General features: G+C 33.7%; 2 protein-coding genes across 8 annotated transcripts in view; one reads left to right on the top strand and one right to left on the bottom strand.

Moving 5' to 3' along the window:
- Window positions 1–2112: 2112 nt before the first annotated feature.
- On the bottom strand, window positions 2113–3807 carry Ran (RAN, member RAS oncogene family). The gene is made up of 3 exons (XM_076409701.1): window positions 3669–3807; window positions 2898–3356; window positions 2113–2716 (listed from the first exon to the last, which is right to left on the bottom strand). Exons 2-3 carry the CDS (start codon window positions 3327–3329, stop codon window positions 2501–2503), a joined length of 648 nt encoding a protein of 215 aa, XP_076265816.1. The 5' UTR covers window positions 3330–3356; window positions 3669–3807; the 3' UTR covers window positions 2113–2500.
- Window positions 3808–3972: 165 nt separating this feature from the next.
- Syx1A (Syntaxin 1A) overlaps window positions 3973–16113 on the top strand; it is an 80592-nt gene continuing 68451 nt past the window's right edge. For all 7 annotated transcript variants that reach the window (XR_013006524.1, XM_076409700.1, XM_076409696.1 and 4 more), the window contains exons 1-3: window positions 3973–4191; window positions 4539–4628; window positions 5435–5534. Coding sequence is in view for 6 of the 7 variants with exons in the window: in XM_076409700.1 (XP_076265815.1) it covers window positions 4159–4191; window positions 4539–4628; window positions 5435–5534 (223 nt within the window). In the remaining variant the exon portion in view is untranslated. The remainder of the gene's footprint in view (window positions 4192–4538; window positions 4629–5434; window positions 5535–16113) is intronic.

Here is a 16113-nt window from a genome sequence, read left to right on the forward strand (position 1 = left end):
TGACCAAAACAACACGGAACGCCTAACCGAGGAAAACCGAACCATGCATAGTTGCCACGTCTCATAGGAAATCCTCACAGTCACAATTTATAGTTCTATAAAGATAGAATATATTCAACTTAATATTGTACTCCTGAGAAGACATATTCACTCTAGTTATAATAATATGAATATAAATTCATCATTAATGAAAATTAAGAGGGATAAATTCATTAACAAAATTATTTTCACGTTTATTTCATATTAAGAAGGTTTTGTTCAACTTCAGAAATACTTTCACATTGAATAGACACTTTTATATTGGTAAAACAAATAAATATAATATTCTAAATTTTCTGACCTGAAAAAAATTCATTTTATTTATTACTTGGCAAAGTTTACTTTTAAGAAATTGTTTCACATCAATGTTAGACAATCCATAAGAAAAAAAAACAGTATTTGAATACTATATGTATCTGGAGGTTGTGTAATTCATCTTACAACATTGATTTATTACTGAAAAACAATAAAATCAATGATTTTCAACCATAGTTATCTTGGGATTATCTCAATAATAAACCAGTGGCGTAAAATTCGATTAGTCACTTGTTTCATCAAATGAAGTTCTGATAAGGAAAAACACATTTCATATGAACTTTACAGTTGAATGTGACTAAGGAAAACATGGTGCAATGGCATGGCAACGCTGCAATAGCTCAATAAATTGATCCCTGAAAGAGTCTTGTTTTACTGGTTGTCTGTTTTTGAGCATCCAACCACTTTGCCATCTGTTGGTGATTTTGTTCAGTTTCCGAAATAAATATAGGGAACTATGCTAATCATGCAACCTGTACCCCCTTAGAATATTAAATTAACTAATTTGATAACGTATTAAAATGTTTTTAAAAACAATATAGATTTGCTGAAATATATTTTAATATTAGTATTAGTATTTATTGCTAATTATTAGTTTTCAAACCCTAAAAAGTATTTATTCACTTCTATTATAAAAATCATTAAAATATAACAGCATCATTTATGTCTACATAATGCTAACTTTTTAGTAGTATGATTAGGTCACAATGGTATTTTGAAACATGCTACGAGGACCTGCACTTATTCAATACAATTTTCCAGGAAAAATCAGATCTAAAATATTAGTCATGCCTTGTAAATGTTAGAAATGCGTTATTAGTTACTGCTGGAAATCTTACACTTTATTTAAAAGATAGAATAATGGGACTGGCAAGGTGCGAAGCTTAATAATAAATATGATGACTGCAGTTATTAATCACATTAGTCATAAAAATAGTTTGTAAAACGCATTAAATTGCAATCTATTTAAATAACATTTTGTAGAGAATGTTGACAATACTTATATAATGTATTAACATTATAACCATGCTATATATTATTAATCCGAAATCTAATTCCAGAGTACTCAGCTGCTACTTTTGTAGTTATAATTACTGCTGTTTAAATACAATTGGTTGCATAACTTCTTTAAAACCCTTGAATTACATGACGTTGATTCAAATATGTATTAAAGAAAAGGGTTTTTTTTCTTATTATATTTTAGGTGTTAATAAGAATATAACAGTTGTGAGTGATTGAAGTAAAAAAAATGTCAGCTAAATGTAGAACATATTTTTGAAGATTAGACTAGAAAAATTGATAAATATTGAACACAACGTGCTGAATAATTGCTACTTATATATAAAGTTACTTATTTAATACTAGTACTGTACTAAGATATATGGTTTTAAATTTACCTTAACTTTTCAACCTATGAAATGATTTACCAAATTTCGATGTACTATTCGGACTAAAAATACTTTTTCAATACCAAGTGGGTGATCCCTATCATAAAATTTTTTTATTTTGTATAGAACTTGAGAAAATTAGAAATGCTTGTTAATGGCCCTTCGATGGGACACAATTTGGAAAATCATAACTAGGTGATATATAAATATGAATGAAATATAAAAGAAATACTAGGTGTAAATTCTCTACCTTCAAAACAAGACAGATTTTTTAAAATACTTGGTATCGGTATAGAGCTATATTTTAAAAACTATGAAAAAAATCAAAAAATGCAGTAACTTACGAATACCACACAAAAAAACAAAATGGTTTGGAAAAATTACTTTATTACACAAAATTCGTGGTTACAGTACACGTCCCACCAGCGCCATTCACACTAATGCTTATATTTTTTAATAGAGGGAGGAAAAGTTAACTTACATGGATTTGCGATTATCATATAAAACTGAAACATGTTATCCATTCTCACACTATCAATTAAAAAAATATCGTGGCTTAAAACCAATCTGAAAGATATTATGTACAACTTTCATGAGATCTTGCTCACCACTCATTCCAACAATAGCCTTAAATATTAAAAAACAAAATTTAACTGCAACATGATGATATCGTTTTGTTTTTCTGAGTTAAGTCTTTATAAAAATTTCCACATATAAAAATACGATAAACAAAGAGGTTAGGGTCCTTCGATTTTCCTCTACAGATCCTCGTCGTCCTCTGGCAAGGCAGTGTCCTGGGCATCCTTGAGATCTTTCTCGATCTGTTGTTGCCAGTGGGGATCCATCTGGATTTCTGGAGGCACTAAGGCTGGCATGGCTACGAATTCCAGATTGGGATCACCAATCAATTTTCTAGCCAACCATAGGAAGGGCTTTTCAAAATTGTAATTTGATTTGGCAGAAATATCGTAGTACTAAAAATAAAAGATATATCATCAAAACCAAGGAAATATATAATCTTAATAAATTGCTCATTATGTATGATTCACTTCAATCAAACATTATACAATAAACTATAAATAATATACTATTATAGTTCAGTACACCTAGTCATGAGATTTATTATATAAACATAAATTCTTACTGATAACTTACTTGAAGGTTCTTCTTTCTGTGGAAAACAATGCTTTTAGCTTTCACTTTTCTGTCCTTAATATCTACTTTGTTACCACAAAGAACGATTGGGATGTTCTCACATACTCTAACCAAATCCCTATGCCAATTGGGCACATTTTTGTAGGTAACACGAGAAGTAACATCAAACATAATGATAGCACATTGTCCTTGGATATAGTAACCGTCACGAAGACCTCCGAACTTTTCCTGACCTGCAGTGTCCCAGACATTGAATCTAATGGGACCTCGGTTTGTATGGAATACTAATGGATGGACCTCAACTCCCAGAGTGGCTACATATTTTTTCTCGAATTCGCCAGTCAAGTGCCTCTTTACGAAAGTGGTTTTGCCTGTGCCACCATCTCCAACTAGCACACATTTGAATGTCGGCATTTCTGGTTCAGCAGCCATGGTATCTGTTCGACTATTATTTCAAATCTAAACACACACAAATGTAAAATGTCAACAAAAAAGGAACTTTCTAGAATGATCTAAATATAACGGTGCATCAGTAAAACTAAATATTATAACGATAAAATGGATAAAAGAACGGAAAACAAATGTATAACAAGCCGGTAACACTAACTCAAATAATGTATCTTAATTTTGAAGTTCTCGATATGGCGGTAAAAACGTCTCATAGGAATTTGACATTCAGGAACCGACTTTGATAATTTATATCTCGAAAAATAACTATGGTAACAGAAAAATATGCACTGAGTATTATAGACAGAACAGAAAAGAACTTACCTGTACAAAAGAAACGCCGAAAAAGAACTGATGGCACAAAGATTCGCCGAATACTTTGACGATCTTCTAAAGTCGTTAGGGACCACAATGGCGTTCACAGCTATGAAGTTCTGCCTGCTGGCCGTTTATTCATACTTTAAATTTATTTTTAGATATTGCGAAGAATTTTACATCAGAATGATAGTATAAATAAATATAAAGCTAAGAGTGAGACTAGTTTTTAAATTTGCTTATTTTTTAATAAGAAAATTAGGAAAAACTATTAAAAAATCGTGCGTGACGTCACAAGATCTCTGACGTCACTGCACATGCGCGGAACAGCGACAGCACTGCAGATCTCTATCGATTTTCGTGTGGTGATATCTTCGCTGAAAGTTGGCGGATTTGTCGGGTATAGTTCTCGTTTCCGTGTCGTTTGTGTAAAATCACTTGAATGGGATTAGATTGCGACATATTCGTTTAGTGGTGTGTGAATAAAAATAGGATCATCATGACCAAGGACAGATTAGCAGCTCTTGTTGCGGTAGGTAGACCCGATTTCTTTTTTTTCCTGATTTGTCCCCCCTTGTAACTCATACTTCATTCATATACCACTTAAAATTATCTTGAATGAAATAGGTCTAAAGGGTACCACAAACGAATGAATTAAACAAAGTCCTTTTGTTGATACATTTAATTTTAACTGGAGTAATAAAATTTAAACTGATATTCAGAAATTTCAACTGTTGCTAAATTTCTAAAGAAATCCAAATAGGTTATGGAAGAAATTACTTAATCTTAGTTAATACCAGCCCCACCCTTAGATTTATTTCTCTGTTATTCATTTAAAGTTTATAGCCTACGAAATTTGAGATTTTTTATTTTTTTCAGGCCCAGAGCGACGATGATGATGTGGGGCCTGACGATGTCGCTGTCAATGTTGAGGGCCGTGATGGATTCATGGATGCATTTTTTGGAGAGGTAATTAATTATTTTCGTAAATCTGAGTGAATAAAAATTGATTATTGATAGCTTTTCTATGATTTTATTTGACCATACAAGTGTTCATAAATGCTAATGTATATGTAAAATATTTAATATATAAATCTTTATGTGGTTTTCTTATAATAATCTGTTAATTAAAACTAGTAAAGTTTACCACTTTTATGTGGAGATTCTTGAAAATATTTCTTACATATTGCTGTTGTGGAATCATCAATGAGTCATACTGTTGTTTTTGTATTTGACAATATGACAGTATAATGGAATTTTTATCAATTATAATGATTATCCCTACAACCTATGAGATTCTTTCTAACTTGAAATATACAGATATACCTATCTTTATTGTTGAATGTAGAATTATTTTCTTTCGTATTTATTGAATTATATGCAACCAAATTTGCATAATGTTCTATTATTTTTCCATAGAGAAATCGATATAAACATATTATTCAATTAATATAACAACTATTTTAATTATCCTTATCAGGAATTGAAACTTACACGTTATGAAATTACATTACTATAAAGCTCTGATTTTATTTCAATAACATTCCTTGGTTTTAAATTAAAAAAAAAATTAAACCACCTAGCCTTTTATTATATGGAAATATTAATGACACATAACTTATTCTTGATTATAGTTGTTGATATATATATTAATACAATCTGATTTAAATTAATTTTTATAGTGTCTATTTCTATCGCGATTTTATGCAACCAAATATGCACAAATGCTTCAAATGTTATATTTGGTTTAATTATGGTATTTTGTTTATTTCTAGGTGGAAGAGATACGAGAGATGATAGACAAGATTCAGGCAAATGTGGAGGAAGTCAAGAAAAAACACAGTGCGATCTTATCGGCTCCTCAAAGTGACGATAGTAAGTTTTCATTGGCTTTTCACTCAACCTTATCATTTTACTATTTTTGAGTTGGTTTTTTTCTCGTCGCTCACGATCTAGCGGTTCCGTGGCTATGACCTAAATGGAAATTTTAATATACTCCATTATGAGCTCGGGTCCTATAAAGGAACGGAAAAATTTAATAAAAGCGTCCACGACGATACTCACTAACCTAATTCCGCGCGAAGGGTTATTTGCCGCTGCTTTGAGTTTTTTTTCTTGGAATCTTCATACTTGGAAGATGTCCTAGGGGGTTTATGGAAATTGTCAATTGTTATTGTAGATGCCCAATTGTTTTGTTTGTCTTTTGTTTTACAAGATACCTTTACCCAAGACAGTATTCTTAATTGTTATATTGTAAATTACATGAGATCTAACGTGTTGATGGAGTAGTTTCTGATATTGTGAAGAATGTAATTTTATGCATAAGTATTTTTATACACGAACAATAAAATATTTAGTTTGTTTTTTGTTTTGTGTTTTTTTTTGTTAGATAATTTCCTTTTTAGTATTGAACCATCACTTTAATGATGGTCAATTTTTATATGTTTATATTAGCTTCATGCATGAAAAGTGGTCTGAAGCACATTTTCTTCGATTCCCAAATATTAATTCCTAATTGAATTTTCTTTTATTCACGATATTGAATAAAATTATAGAACTCTAGTTGCTTGTTTTGTGGTCAATACATTTTTAACTTTTTTGGGACATATAAAATAATTTTACTTCTTGAACAAGTCAAATATGCCTTCGTTTTTTCGCTAATTTTAATGGCATTGCCATTGCAACCCGTATGCTTTTGGTCTCTTATCACCCGTAACAGACTGGCGCTTACCTTGATTTGTTAACCTTGACCTCATAGCAAGGCTGTATTATATCATGGCATGGTCCCTGTTTAAACGTTCACCAATAGTAGCTCGAATCTATTTTCGTCGAATGTTTGCATTGAAAATTGTCAAAAATAACCGTTTTTTATCTTCTGTTGCAACCTGAACGAAACCGATTCTTGTTTGATAAAAAACCTTCCATCGTTGTAGTCAAGGTCTCTGAATATTGTTCAGCTAAGAGTGACAAATATTTCTGTTGTCTCCGTTGCGAGTAAAAGGTATTGATGTGGTCTTAAATAAAATATATTTATGTTACAGTTATTTAGATAGAAATCATGATGTAATTAATAGGAATTTCTTATATACATTAAACCCACAACTCTTTGTCAGATAAAAGAATAGTATGATTAGTCCAATATTTATTGGGAAGTTGTGTGATGCTACTAATAACTTAAAATATTATTCAAGAATATTCTTTTCAATTCAACCTATCAATATACATGATGGCTTTTGCAAGCTTAAATATTCCATGAAGTAATGAATATTCTATAACATAGAATGACGGAAAAGACTTATTTTAACGTTGGAGAATAAATGTAAATTTGTGGTGGTACATGTAAATGGTACTGCGGAATAGTCATTAATGTAAAATTGAATAATAACTCATAAGAATAAATTAACAATTGAAAAGCATTTATAGAAGATATAATTTTAGTTTTTTATATATTTCACTGTTATAATATTACATATATAACAGGACAATTGAAAAGTACCCGGTAAATAATACATAATGTAAGAGGGTAAAAGCAGCATTTTGATTGATAAATAGTAATATACTTTTAACTGTATGTATATTATTTTGGCAACTATTATCTTTTTTTGATCGATTTTGTCGTTTTTCTAAGTATCTTGATGTTTTTTCAAGACTTTTGAATATTAAAACTTCTTCATCATTTCATCTTCAATGAATAATAATTTTTTAATATTCCTGATATAGATAAATAAAATTATTATTTTATTTAAATAGTTATATAAATAGTTTCCGTCTAACCTACCATTTGTCTTTATGCTAACTTAAATCTAGGTATATAACTAGGAGGACCCATCGGCCCTAACTCAGTCTCTGGTGAAATAATGTTTATACATGTCACTGCTGAATTTTTTAATATATGCACCTCACTACACAACACTACACAAGATCAGATGGTTTGGTTCTTTTGAGTCTGTGTCCTATTCTGGTGGTATCCAAAAGTTGCAATATTTCAGTATTAGTATGAGAATGGAGTCTTTCCTCGTGCCCCCTTGCAATTCTCTTGATTGCTAGTTAAATAATTGATAAAGATTTATTGGGAGCGTCGATACAAATATTTAGTGGTTATTATTCCATTCTTCTTTCCGATTAAATCAAATATATAAAATATGCAAATAATTTAACATCTTTCAAAATGAAATTGTCCTTTTGAACACAATATAACCCAGCAATTATCGAAAACGATTCGAAGCCTGAATTTGATTGAAAAAGTAATTATTATTTTCACTAGATAGTTCCTAACTCTAGAAGAATCCTAACAATGAGCGTTAATTAGCTAGATGACTGTATTAAAGAATCACAAAAATATTGATTTATGATAATAATATACTATAGAGAGATTATTAAAAATACATATATTTTAAAATTAAAAGTGGGATTATTAAGATTTTACCAGAAATAAAAACGCAAAATTTCAAATTCGCGATGCTAAGTCAAATACCAATCAGCAGCGTTACGAAACATTGTCGTCACTTACCGTTTCCTAACCATCATTTTCGCATTCAAACTTTTGAACTTCTTAGCTCGCTTCCATTTTATTTTGATTTTTTAATGACTGTACTGTGTGACCGTAACTGAAATAATAATTGTAAGAAGAATATAGAATTCTTAGATAATTGAGTGATTATTCCAGACACACTAATGATGGAATGTGGTAGGGTATTGAAGAATATTGAGAATAGTATTATTTATTATTACATTTCATTTGTATTTGGATTAATTCACAAGCAAGACGAGTGCGAGAAAATACATATCGAGTATTCCTCAATTATAAAATTATAATAACTTATAGCTATAGTTTACACTAAAGGTATATACTTTATATAAGTTCGTATGGTTTTATTCGCTTCAATCTTCTAACATCCTACGCGCTGTCCAGCAGTTGTATTGCTTCCACGTTAGTATGATTTAGTAATATTCTTTCGTATTTTAAGGCGAAATCTTGGATAACTTCGCAAATCCATTTGATTTCCAGGTCATCGTGCAGTTCTTCGTTGGTTACATAGCGATAGACATGGGTAATCAATCGAAGGACCTTGTTTTGACAGTTGGATGACTAGTTGATTTGAATTTTTAGTGCAACCCCATATTTGCACCCCATAGGTCCAAATTGGCTTTATGATTGTCTTATAAATCAACCTATTTGATTTTAGATCAAGTTGAGAGTATCTTCCGACTAACCAGTACAGTTGTTTTATTTTGATTCTAATGTGTTCTCCTTTGTGTTTAACATGATGTTAACAGCTCGGTAGAATGAAAAGATCTATCAGGTATTGTATCAAATTACCTTGGAATATTTGGGCAAGTAAAATGTGTAACCAAAATACTTCATCAAATACTTTACAAAACTTTGCGTTTAGACATGCTTTAACATATTAGGGTCCCCTATGAATTCTTAAACTAGATCTCCGCTTAGTTTCTTTTATTTTACTTGATTATTACACATATCAGACTGTAAAAACTTGATAAAATCACATTGTTCATTCAAATATGTGTCACTTACCTGTAACCTGATGAAGTATAGCCCATCGAATTACTTGATGTACAAGAAACCAGATATTTGTTACTGTCATTTCGCGATGTAAACATGATGGGATTTGATTGACATTTCTTGAAGCTTGGATTTAATTAATATTTTTCTTTGTATGTTGAGAACATATGGCTGTTGCGTAGTGAGCAGCAGTGTGAATGCTAATAAATTCAGTTAGAAGCTCATTTTCTTCTGTCTAGTTGGCGTTCGAATATTGTAGAAACATATACTGACTTTATGCACACTTGTACGACTAAGTCACTTTATATTAAATATAATTTTCTATATCATTTGGTAGACAAAAAAAGAACAACACTATTAGGGACTCATAATCCATAAACAAACCAAATGAGGCGTAACCTCGAATGTTATCAACGGTGTTTTTTACTTCAATATTACGTTAATTATACTTTACACATAATTGAAGCTACTTAAAATAGTAAATACTTCCATTAGAATGATCTTATTGCTGTGAATATATTACCGATGTTCAAAATATACCGGTTTCTGACTTGGTACAAAAATATTTGAGAATAATTGCTTGGGGTTTCCATCGGTTTCCATGATGGAATGTTCAATCATAACACAAAATTATTACATTACTACATATTACTATGTACCTATGTACCCTGTTTTATCTCGTGTTTAAAATTACGAACGTCAATTTTTCTTTTAAATCCATTTTTTTTACAGAATAAGTTTTATTTCGGGTAAAATCGGCGTAACTTTAATTTTTGGAAAGCCGTAGTTTTCGAAAAATAGATAGCATCATCTAGCCTGTTACTATACTCAATCGACTACTTTTTTCTGACTATCGACTAGTTCGGAAACACGGACCGTTAATTTGCCATAGGGTCATAAATCTACAAGAATAAAGTTGTATACGTTATTCATATTTTGTGTAAAATTAATATAAAAATAATAATGTATAGAAACTGAAATAAAATAAAATAATTCAAGCATTATGCTCGATCGAATCAAACTGTACCGTCAGCTCTTCAATACGAATATTATTAATAAATATCACGATAACCCACGTAAAACAAGGAAATCCGCTGCTATGTAACCCCCCCTTTTGATAGTACAACTCGCATTTATGTAGTTGAATATGTGACACGGTGAAATTCGACTTTTGGCATAATGAAAATTTCATTTAGCGCGTAAATAACGGTTGTCGGAGTTCGTGGCGGTGGCGGCGGTCGAGGAGCGAACGGGGCGGCGTGAACCTACACCTCCCCCCCTTCCCATCGTGGTCCCGGCTTCTGTTTCCACCCCGCGGCCGCTGATCTCCCCTGCGACGTCAGTCCGATTACGTGGGGTCGACGGATCGATGGGTACACGTACACCTTTTCGCTCAGCCATTTCCACGTTACCTACTTAATTTAGACCGAGGGAAAATCGGTTTTGCTTCGGGCGGCTCTTGAGAGGCGAAATGCAGTCGCCGGCATTTCAGAGCCGCGGCCCGCTGCTGGCGCTGCTCGGGTGTAATTAACGCAGGGATTGATCCGTGGCCCATACGATTAAGATTTTATGACCTGTGTTCTTGAGCGCTGATGTAATTTGATGATATTAACATGTTTGATGTCGTTTAGTATACTTAAATTTGTTGGGGATTGATTTACGGTTGGTTGGAAAATCGTTAGCGAGCCTTCCTGGCTTGTCTATCTGTTTTATTAGAGGTATAAGTTGAAACCCGTCGTTTTGCAACAGTCGGCGCGGGCGAATTATAATATGTCAAGCCCGAAAATCTATCCAGAATTTCTCATCATTACTTTCAGAAGATAAAGAGTATCATATAGGCTGAAAATTCCCGGGCCTAACACATAGATGACGCAAGTTTTATTACATTCACCACTTTTTCAGTTAGTATTAACCTTCAAAAGGAAGCTGTTAAAATTTCATGATATTCTACTCATAATTTTGTGAATTAATGTGCTAAGAATGACACTACTTTTGTTATTTTCAAATTAATTGATCAAAAACAATTTCGTGTATTAATTTTACACTCCTTGATGGGAGAAAAATACCGTTCAAGCGAAGCAATGACTTGAAAAGTGTTATGAGGACTCCGCTCTATCAGAAACAATAATAATACGTTGGTTTGCTCACTTCAAACGTATTCGTAGAGACCCCGATGATGCAGAAAGCAGTGGACGTCTAAATGAAGTGGTAACACCAGAAGACATAAAAAAATCCACAAAATCCTCTTGAATGATCGAAAAGTGAAGTTGCGTGAGTTAACTAACATCGTAAAGATATCAAAAGAACATGAGCATTTGACCATGAGAAAGCTCTATTAAAAGTGGGTGAAGTGTTTGCTCACTGTTGATCAAAAACAAGAATCATGTTGATGATTCTGAGCAGTGTTTGACCATGTTTAACCGTAACAAACTGGAACTTTTGTGTAGATGTGACAATTAGTCACAATCTGAGTGGGCAGCAACTGGTGACAGGCCTATTTTGAGGCAAGAGATAAATCGTTCTACTAAAGTGGTATTGAAATGTTAGAGCGGTGCTGGAATGATTGTGTGGCTGTTGATGGAGATTACGTTGATGAATAAAGCCAATTTTCAACAAAAAAGGAACACGTTTTCTTTGTTACACTCGGAACTTTTCCGCCTATGTTATACACGAGGGCAGTTTGATAAGTCGGTGTCTGATTCTCAACCAATACGTTGCCGTTAGCGCCGCAGAATTTCGAACATTCTTCACTAAATCTCGCCACAGCTGCTGGTCGGTCACAGCTGTTCTGGCTTCGGACAATCTCCTATTTTTTAGATCGTTTTCTATGATTTTGGTCCACGTTTTTTTTTTCGGAGCTATACGCCGTATCTTTCACCCAAACATTGCAAAGAATTGTGCACTAATTGTCGCATCTTAAACGAATGATTTCATTTGCCAGGTGTACCGGAAAGTCATTACCGACTTTTTCGGAAGTTTTTCTTCCATATAGTTTCTACATAGTTTTCAAGAAAATAGAAAAGTGTATTTATTCCTTTGAATACTTTATTGGCCTTTTGATACTTTTATACATCATGCTCATCTTTCAAGCCATTTATAGATGCCGTCCCAAAAAAAAACTGTTCATCGAGCCATTTTTTAACTCAAAATTGGCGAAATGATGATCTGCCAGTGGGTGTCCCATGCAAAAAGACACAGTAAAGTGATTTTACAGTACGATAACGCGCCGTCTCCATAAAGCAAAACCGGTCAAGGAAGCGTTGAAAGCACTTGGATGAGGCATCAGCCGTATACTCCAGACCTTGCTTCTGCGACTTCAGTCGATTGAGGTGGTTATCGCCGCCACGGAGACCCCCTTTGCACACCTCAAGAACGTATTTTTCAGGCGGGCTAGAGAAATTGAAACATCGCTGGGTCAAGTTGAGAGACTATGCGGAGAAATAAATCGCCACTTTTCCAAAATTCTCGTGTTTCTTTTTTATGCTAAGTACTTATAGAATCATCCTCGTATGTTGAGTTAATCGGAGATTATATTGAGAAATAAAACGGCTGTTTTGTCTAAAAGAATATCTTTCTTGTGAAAAGTCTAACTTATCAAACTGTCCTCGTATAAGGGAATCTCGCAGTTATAGAACTGGAGGCAAATTTAACTTAAAAAGTATTTCAAATAACATTTTTTATATACTACTAACGCTAAAAAATACTATCTAATCATATAATTTTTATTTTTTAACACGAACCATTTTAATGGGACATATATAGAATTTCCTATTTTTTATGGCATGATTATAAGGCTATGTAAATGAGAGACCTTTGATTTAAAATTTTTTTTTTTGTTCTTTTGGCATTCCACCATCTGGCAATAAGCAATAAGCATTTGATTAGGTTTATATTGCAGAAGATACCTTCAAAAAGTTATGGACAAGCTTGTAAACTATTACTTACTATCCTGTTAATCTAAAAACTATTCTATGTGTATATAATGAGGCTGGAGGGTAGTACATTTTTTAATCTACGCAGTTCACTGACATCGCGCATATTTGGTGAGTGCATTCGGGTACACTGTCGCTCTTTCACGGTACTTTACGCTGACATTTTGGGTCACAATCGTTATGCATTGCATATTTCAATAGCAATTTTACTTATTTACTTGTAAAATTACATTTCATATATAATGTTATATACATTATACGTTTTTTTATATCGCCTCATGTATTGACGGCGCGAAGGTCGTATATGTTGTACTTCAAGTTCAGAGTTACAACTTACAGCGTTGCAACGTCTGAGCTGGGCATTAAAAGAAAAACGGAATAAAACGTAAAAGTAACCTTGTTACATAACAAAGGTCCCCCACCCAAATGGGATATCCTACCTTACCCGCCGTATTCTCCTGATATTGTGCCCTTGGATAATTATCTATTCCAGTCAGTATGGTTGAACAGCGGCTTTGTTTTTTATATAAGATATCAAAAAGTATGTCGATTCTTGGATCAGTTCCAAATAGACGTATTTACTAGAGAATCCGCAAGTCACCCAAAAAATAGGTCATGTTATGGATGATTGTTACTCCTAATATATCGAAGAGCATTTTTTGAGGAGCACAGTATAGTTTTCCAGAGGCTGTACTGATATTCAGATAATTAGTATTGGGAGGATATTGTATTATTCACTTACAAATAAATTTATTTTGTCCTCCAGCTATAACGCCATATCGTAAAATTGAAGACTGTCAACAACATTCAAGTATTAGCGATGTCCAATACTAAAAAAAAATTGCAAACCCAGCGATAATGTTCGTAAAACAAAATTACATTTAAGCTTTTATCGTAACAGTTGTCCCCAGTTCACTTCCACTAAACTTTTAACAATACATCTCAACGAGATAGCTTACAATTGTGTGTACTACTATGTTATAACATAAAAGTTAAACATGTGTTCAATGTGAATCGTTAAAAGTTAGACACGCAAGGGGAGAATACAAGTGTGGACATTAATTTTGGATTTAGAGTACTTTTTAATCTCATTCCTAACTGTGCTCACCTTTAGGATGCTGGTTCCACAAAGCCGTCAGCCCCCGTCAGAATCATGAGTTTGATTTTAATCTTAATTGTAATATTTAAATTTTTTCGTATGCAGCATATTGGAGACGCAAATGCTCTTGCAGTCTTATGTTCTTCTCACCTGGTTACTAACGTGAACATATTGTGGTAACTCTGTATTTATTAATTGGTACACACATGCAATAGATGTTTACACAATATATTTCCCAAGCGTGAGTTAAAACCTCAGTCAGGGTGGTAAAATATTGGCAACTAGCCTAGTATACATCGACAGGTTGTCTATGCAACTTCATATACATTTTGAGGTCAGCATACAGGTGTCACAATAACAGGTCAATTGATAAGTCCTCGGCCTACCGTAGTAAAACATATTTTTTTGTCAAAATTAGTTTTTTTTATTCAACATAATTCCCTTCAAGGGTGATACACTGATTATAGCGACACTCCAACTTTTCGATACCATTTTTGTAGTACGATTTGTCCTTTGCTTAGAAATAGGCCTCAGTTTCGTCGATCACGAAAATTTCTTCCCAGCGAGCATTCTTTTGAGATCTGAGAATAGGAAATAGTCTCTGGGGCCAGATCTGGAGAATACGTTGGATGAGGAAGCAATTCGAAGGCAATTCATGGATTTTTGACACGATGCATTATTTTGGTGAAGCAGCACTTTCTTTTTCTTCAAATGCGGCCGTTTTTCGGCGATTTCGTCATTCAAACGGTCCAATAACGCTATGTAATAGTCGCTGTTGATGGTCCTTCCTTTTTCAAGGTAGTCAATGCAAAATTATTCCATGCGCATCCCAAAATACAGACGCCAAAACCTTGCCAGCCAACTGTTGCGTTTTCCCACGCTTTGGAGCGGGTTCATTGTGTGCAGTCTACTCGGATGACTGTCGATTGGACTTCGAAGTGAAAAGATGGAGCCATGTTTCATCTATTGTCACATGTGGACGCAAAAACTCGGGTGTATTACGCCTGATCATCTTCAAACGCTGCTCCGAATCATCAACTCGTCGTTGTTTTGGTCAAAAGTGAACCCACTATGATGTACACGTTCAGTTGATATCTTTAGAGTGTCTGCTATTTCATTCAATTTCAATTTACGGTCATCAAAATCATTTTGTGGGTTTTTTTAATGTTTCCGTCGGTAACAATCTCTTTTGGGCGTCCACTGCGTTCACCGTCTTCGGTGCTCATTTCACCACGTCTAAACTTAGCATACCAATACTTGATGGTTGATTTTCCTGGGGCAGTGTCCGGAAACTCGGCATCAAGCCAAGTTTTTCCTTCAACTGTATTTTTCCCTTCAAAAAGCAATATTTTATCAACACGCGAAATTCCTTTTTATCAATTTTTTTCACAATAACAAAAGTTGCTTCACTCAAAATGTGCACAAACTATGTGCACGAAACGTATATAATATATATTACGAAACATATGCAATCCGTAGTAGTTTTCTCTGTATTTGTCGAAACCCGCTTCATTCGTCTTGGGAGGTTTGACGGATTGATATTTATAGCTAAACCTACTAAATTCGGACATCGTGAATTTTTAACGGGGTTCTTCCGGCGAACCCCGGGAAACTGACCCGTACGACTTGAACAGCGGGTCGCGCGTGGGCGGGAGCAAAAAAATTGGGAACCAGGACGTGGAAGAAAAACCGCTCGATCGACCTACAGTCACCGAACCCTCCCCCCGTGTCGAAGCCCATTTCTCTACGCAACATTATCCGTTATCCGTGTTATTTCAGTCACGTGTTCGTCGAGAAAACACGTCGCTCGGAAATATTTTCCGCCACCTAAACCGTGCTTTATCCCCTCGAAAAGATAAAACGGCAATGCCCATCCCGATGACGCTTCCTCCGCGCCAT

This window comes from Rhynchophorus ferrugineus, unplaced genomic scaffold (genome assembly GCF_030347505.1).
Source record: "Rhynchophorus ferrugineus isolate W39M unplaced genomic scaffold, kcgeb_rfMv2 rfM7, whole genome shotgun sequence".
Lineage (NCBI taxonomy): Eukaryota > Metazoa > Arthropoda > Insecta > Coleoptera > Curculionidae > Rhynchophorus > Rhynchophorus ferrugineus.

Coding starts and splice junctions, on each gene's coding strand:
- Ran (XM_076409701.1), bottom strand. CDS start 3,329: ATGGCTGCTGAACCAGAAATGCCGACATTCAAATGTGTGCTAGTTGGA. Junction 2,717..2,897: donor ACAGAAAGAAGAACCTTCAA/GTAAGTTATCAG, acceptor TTTTATTTTTAG/TACTACGATATTTCTGCCAA.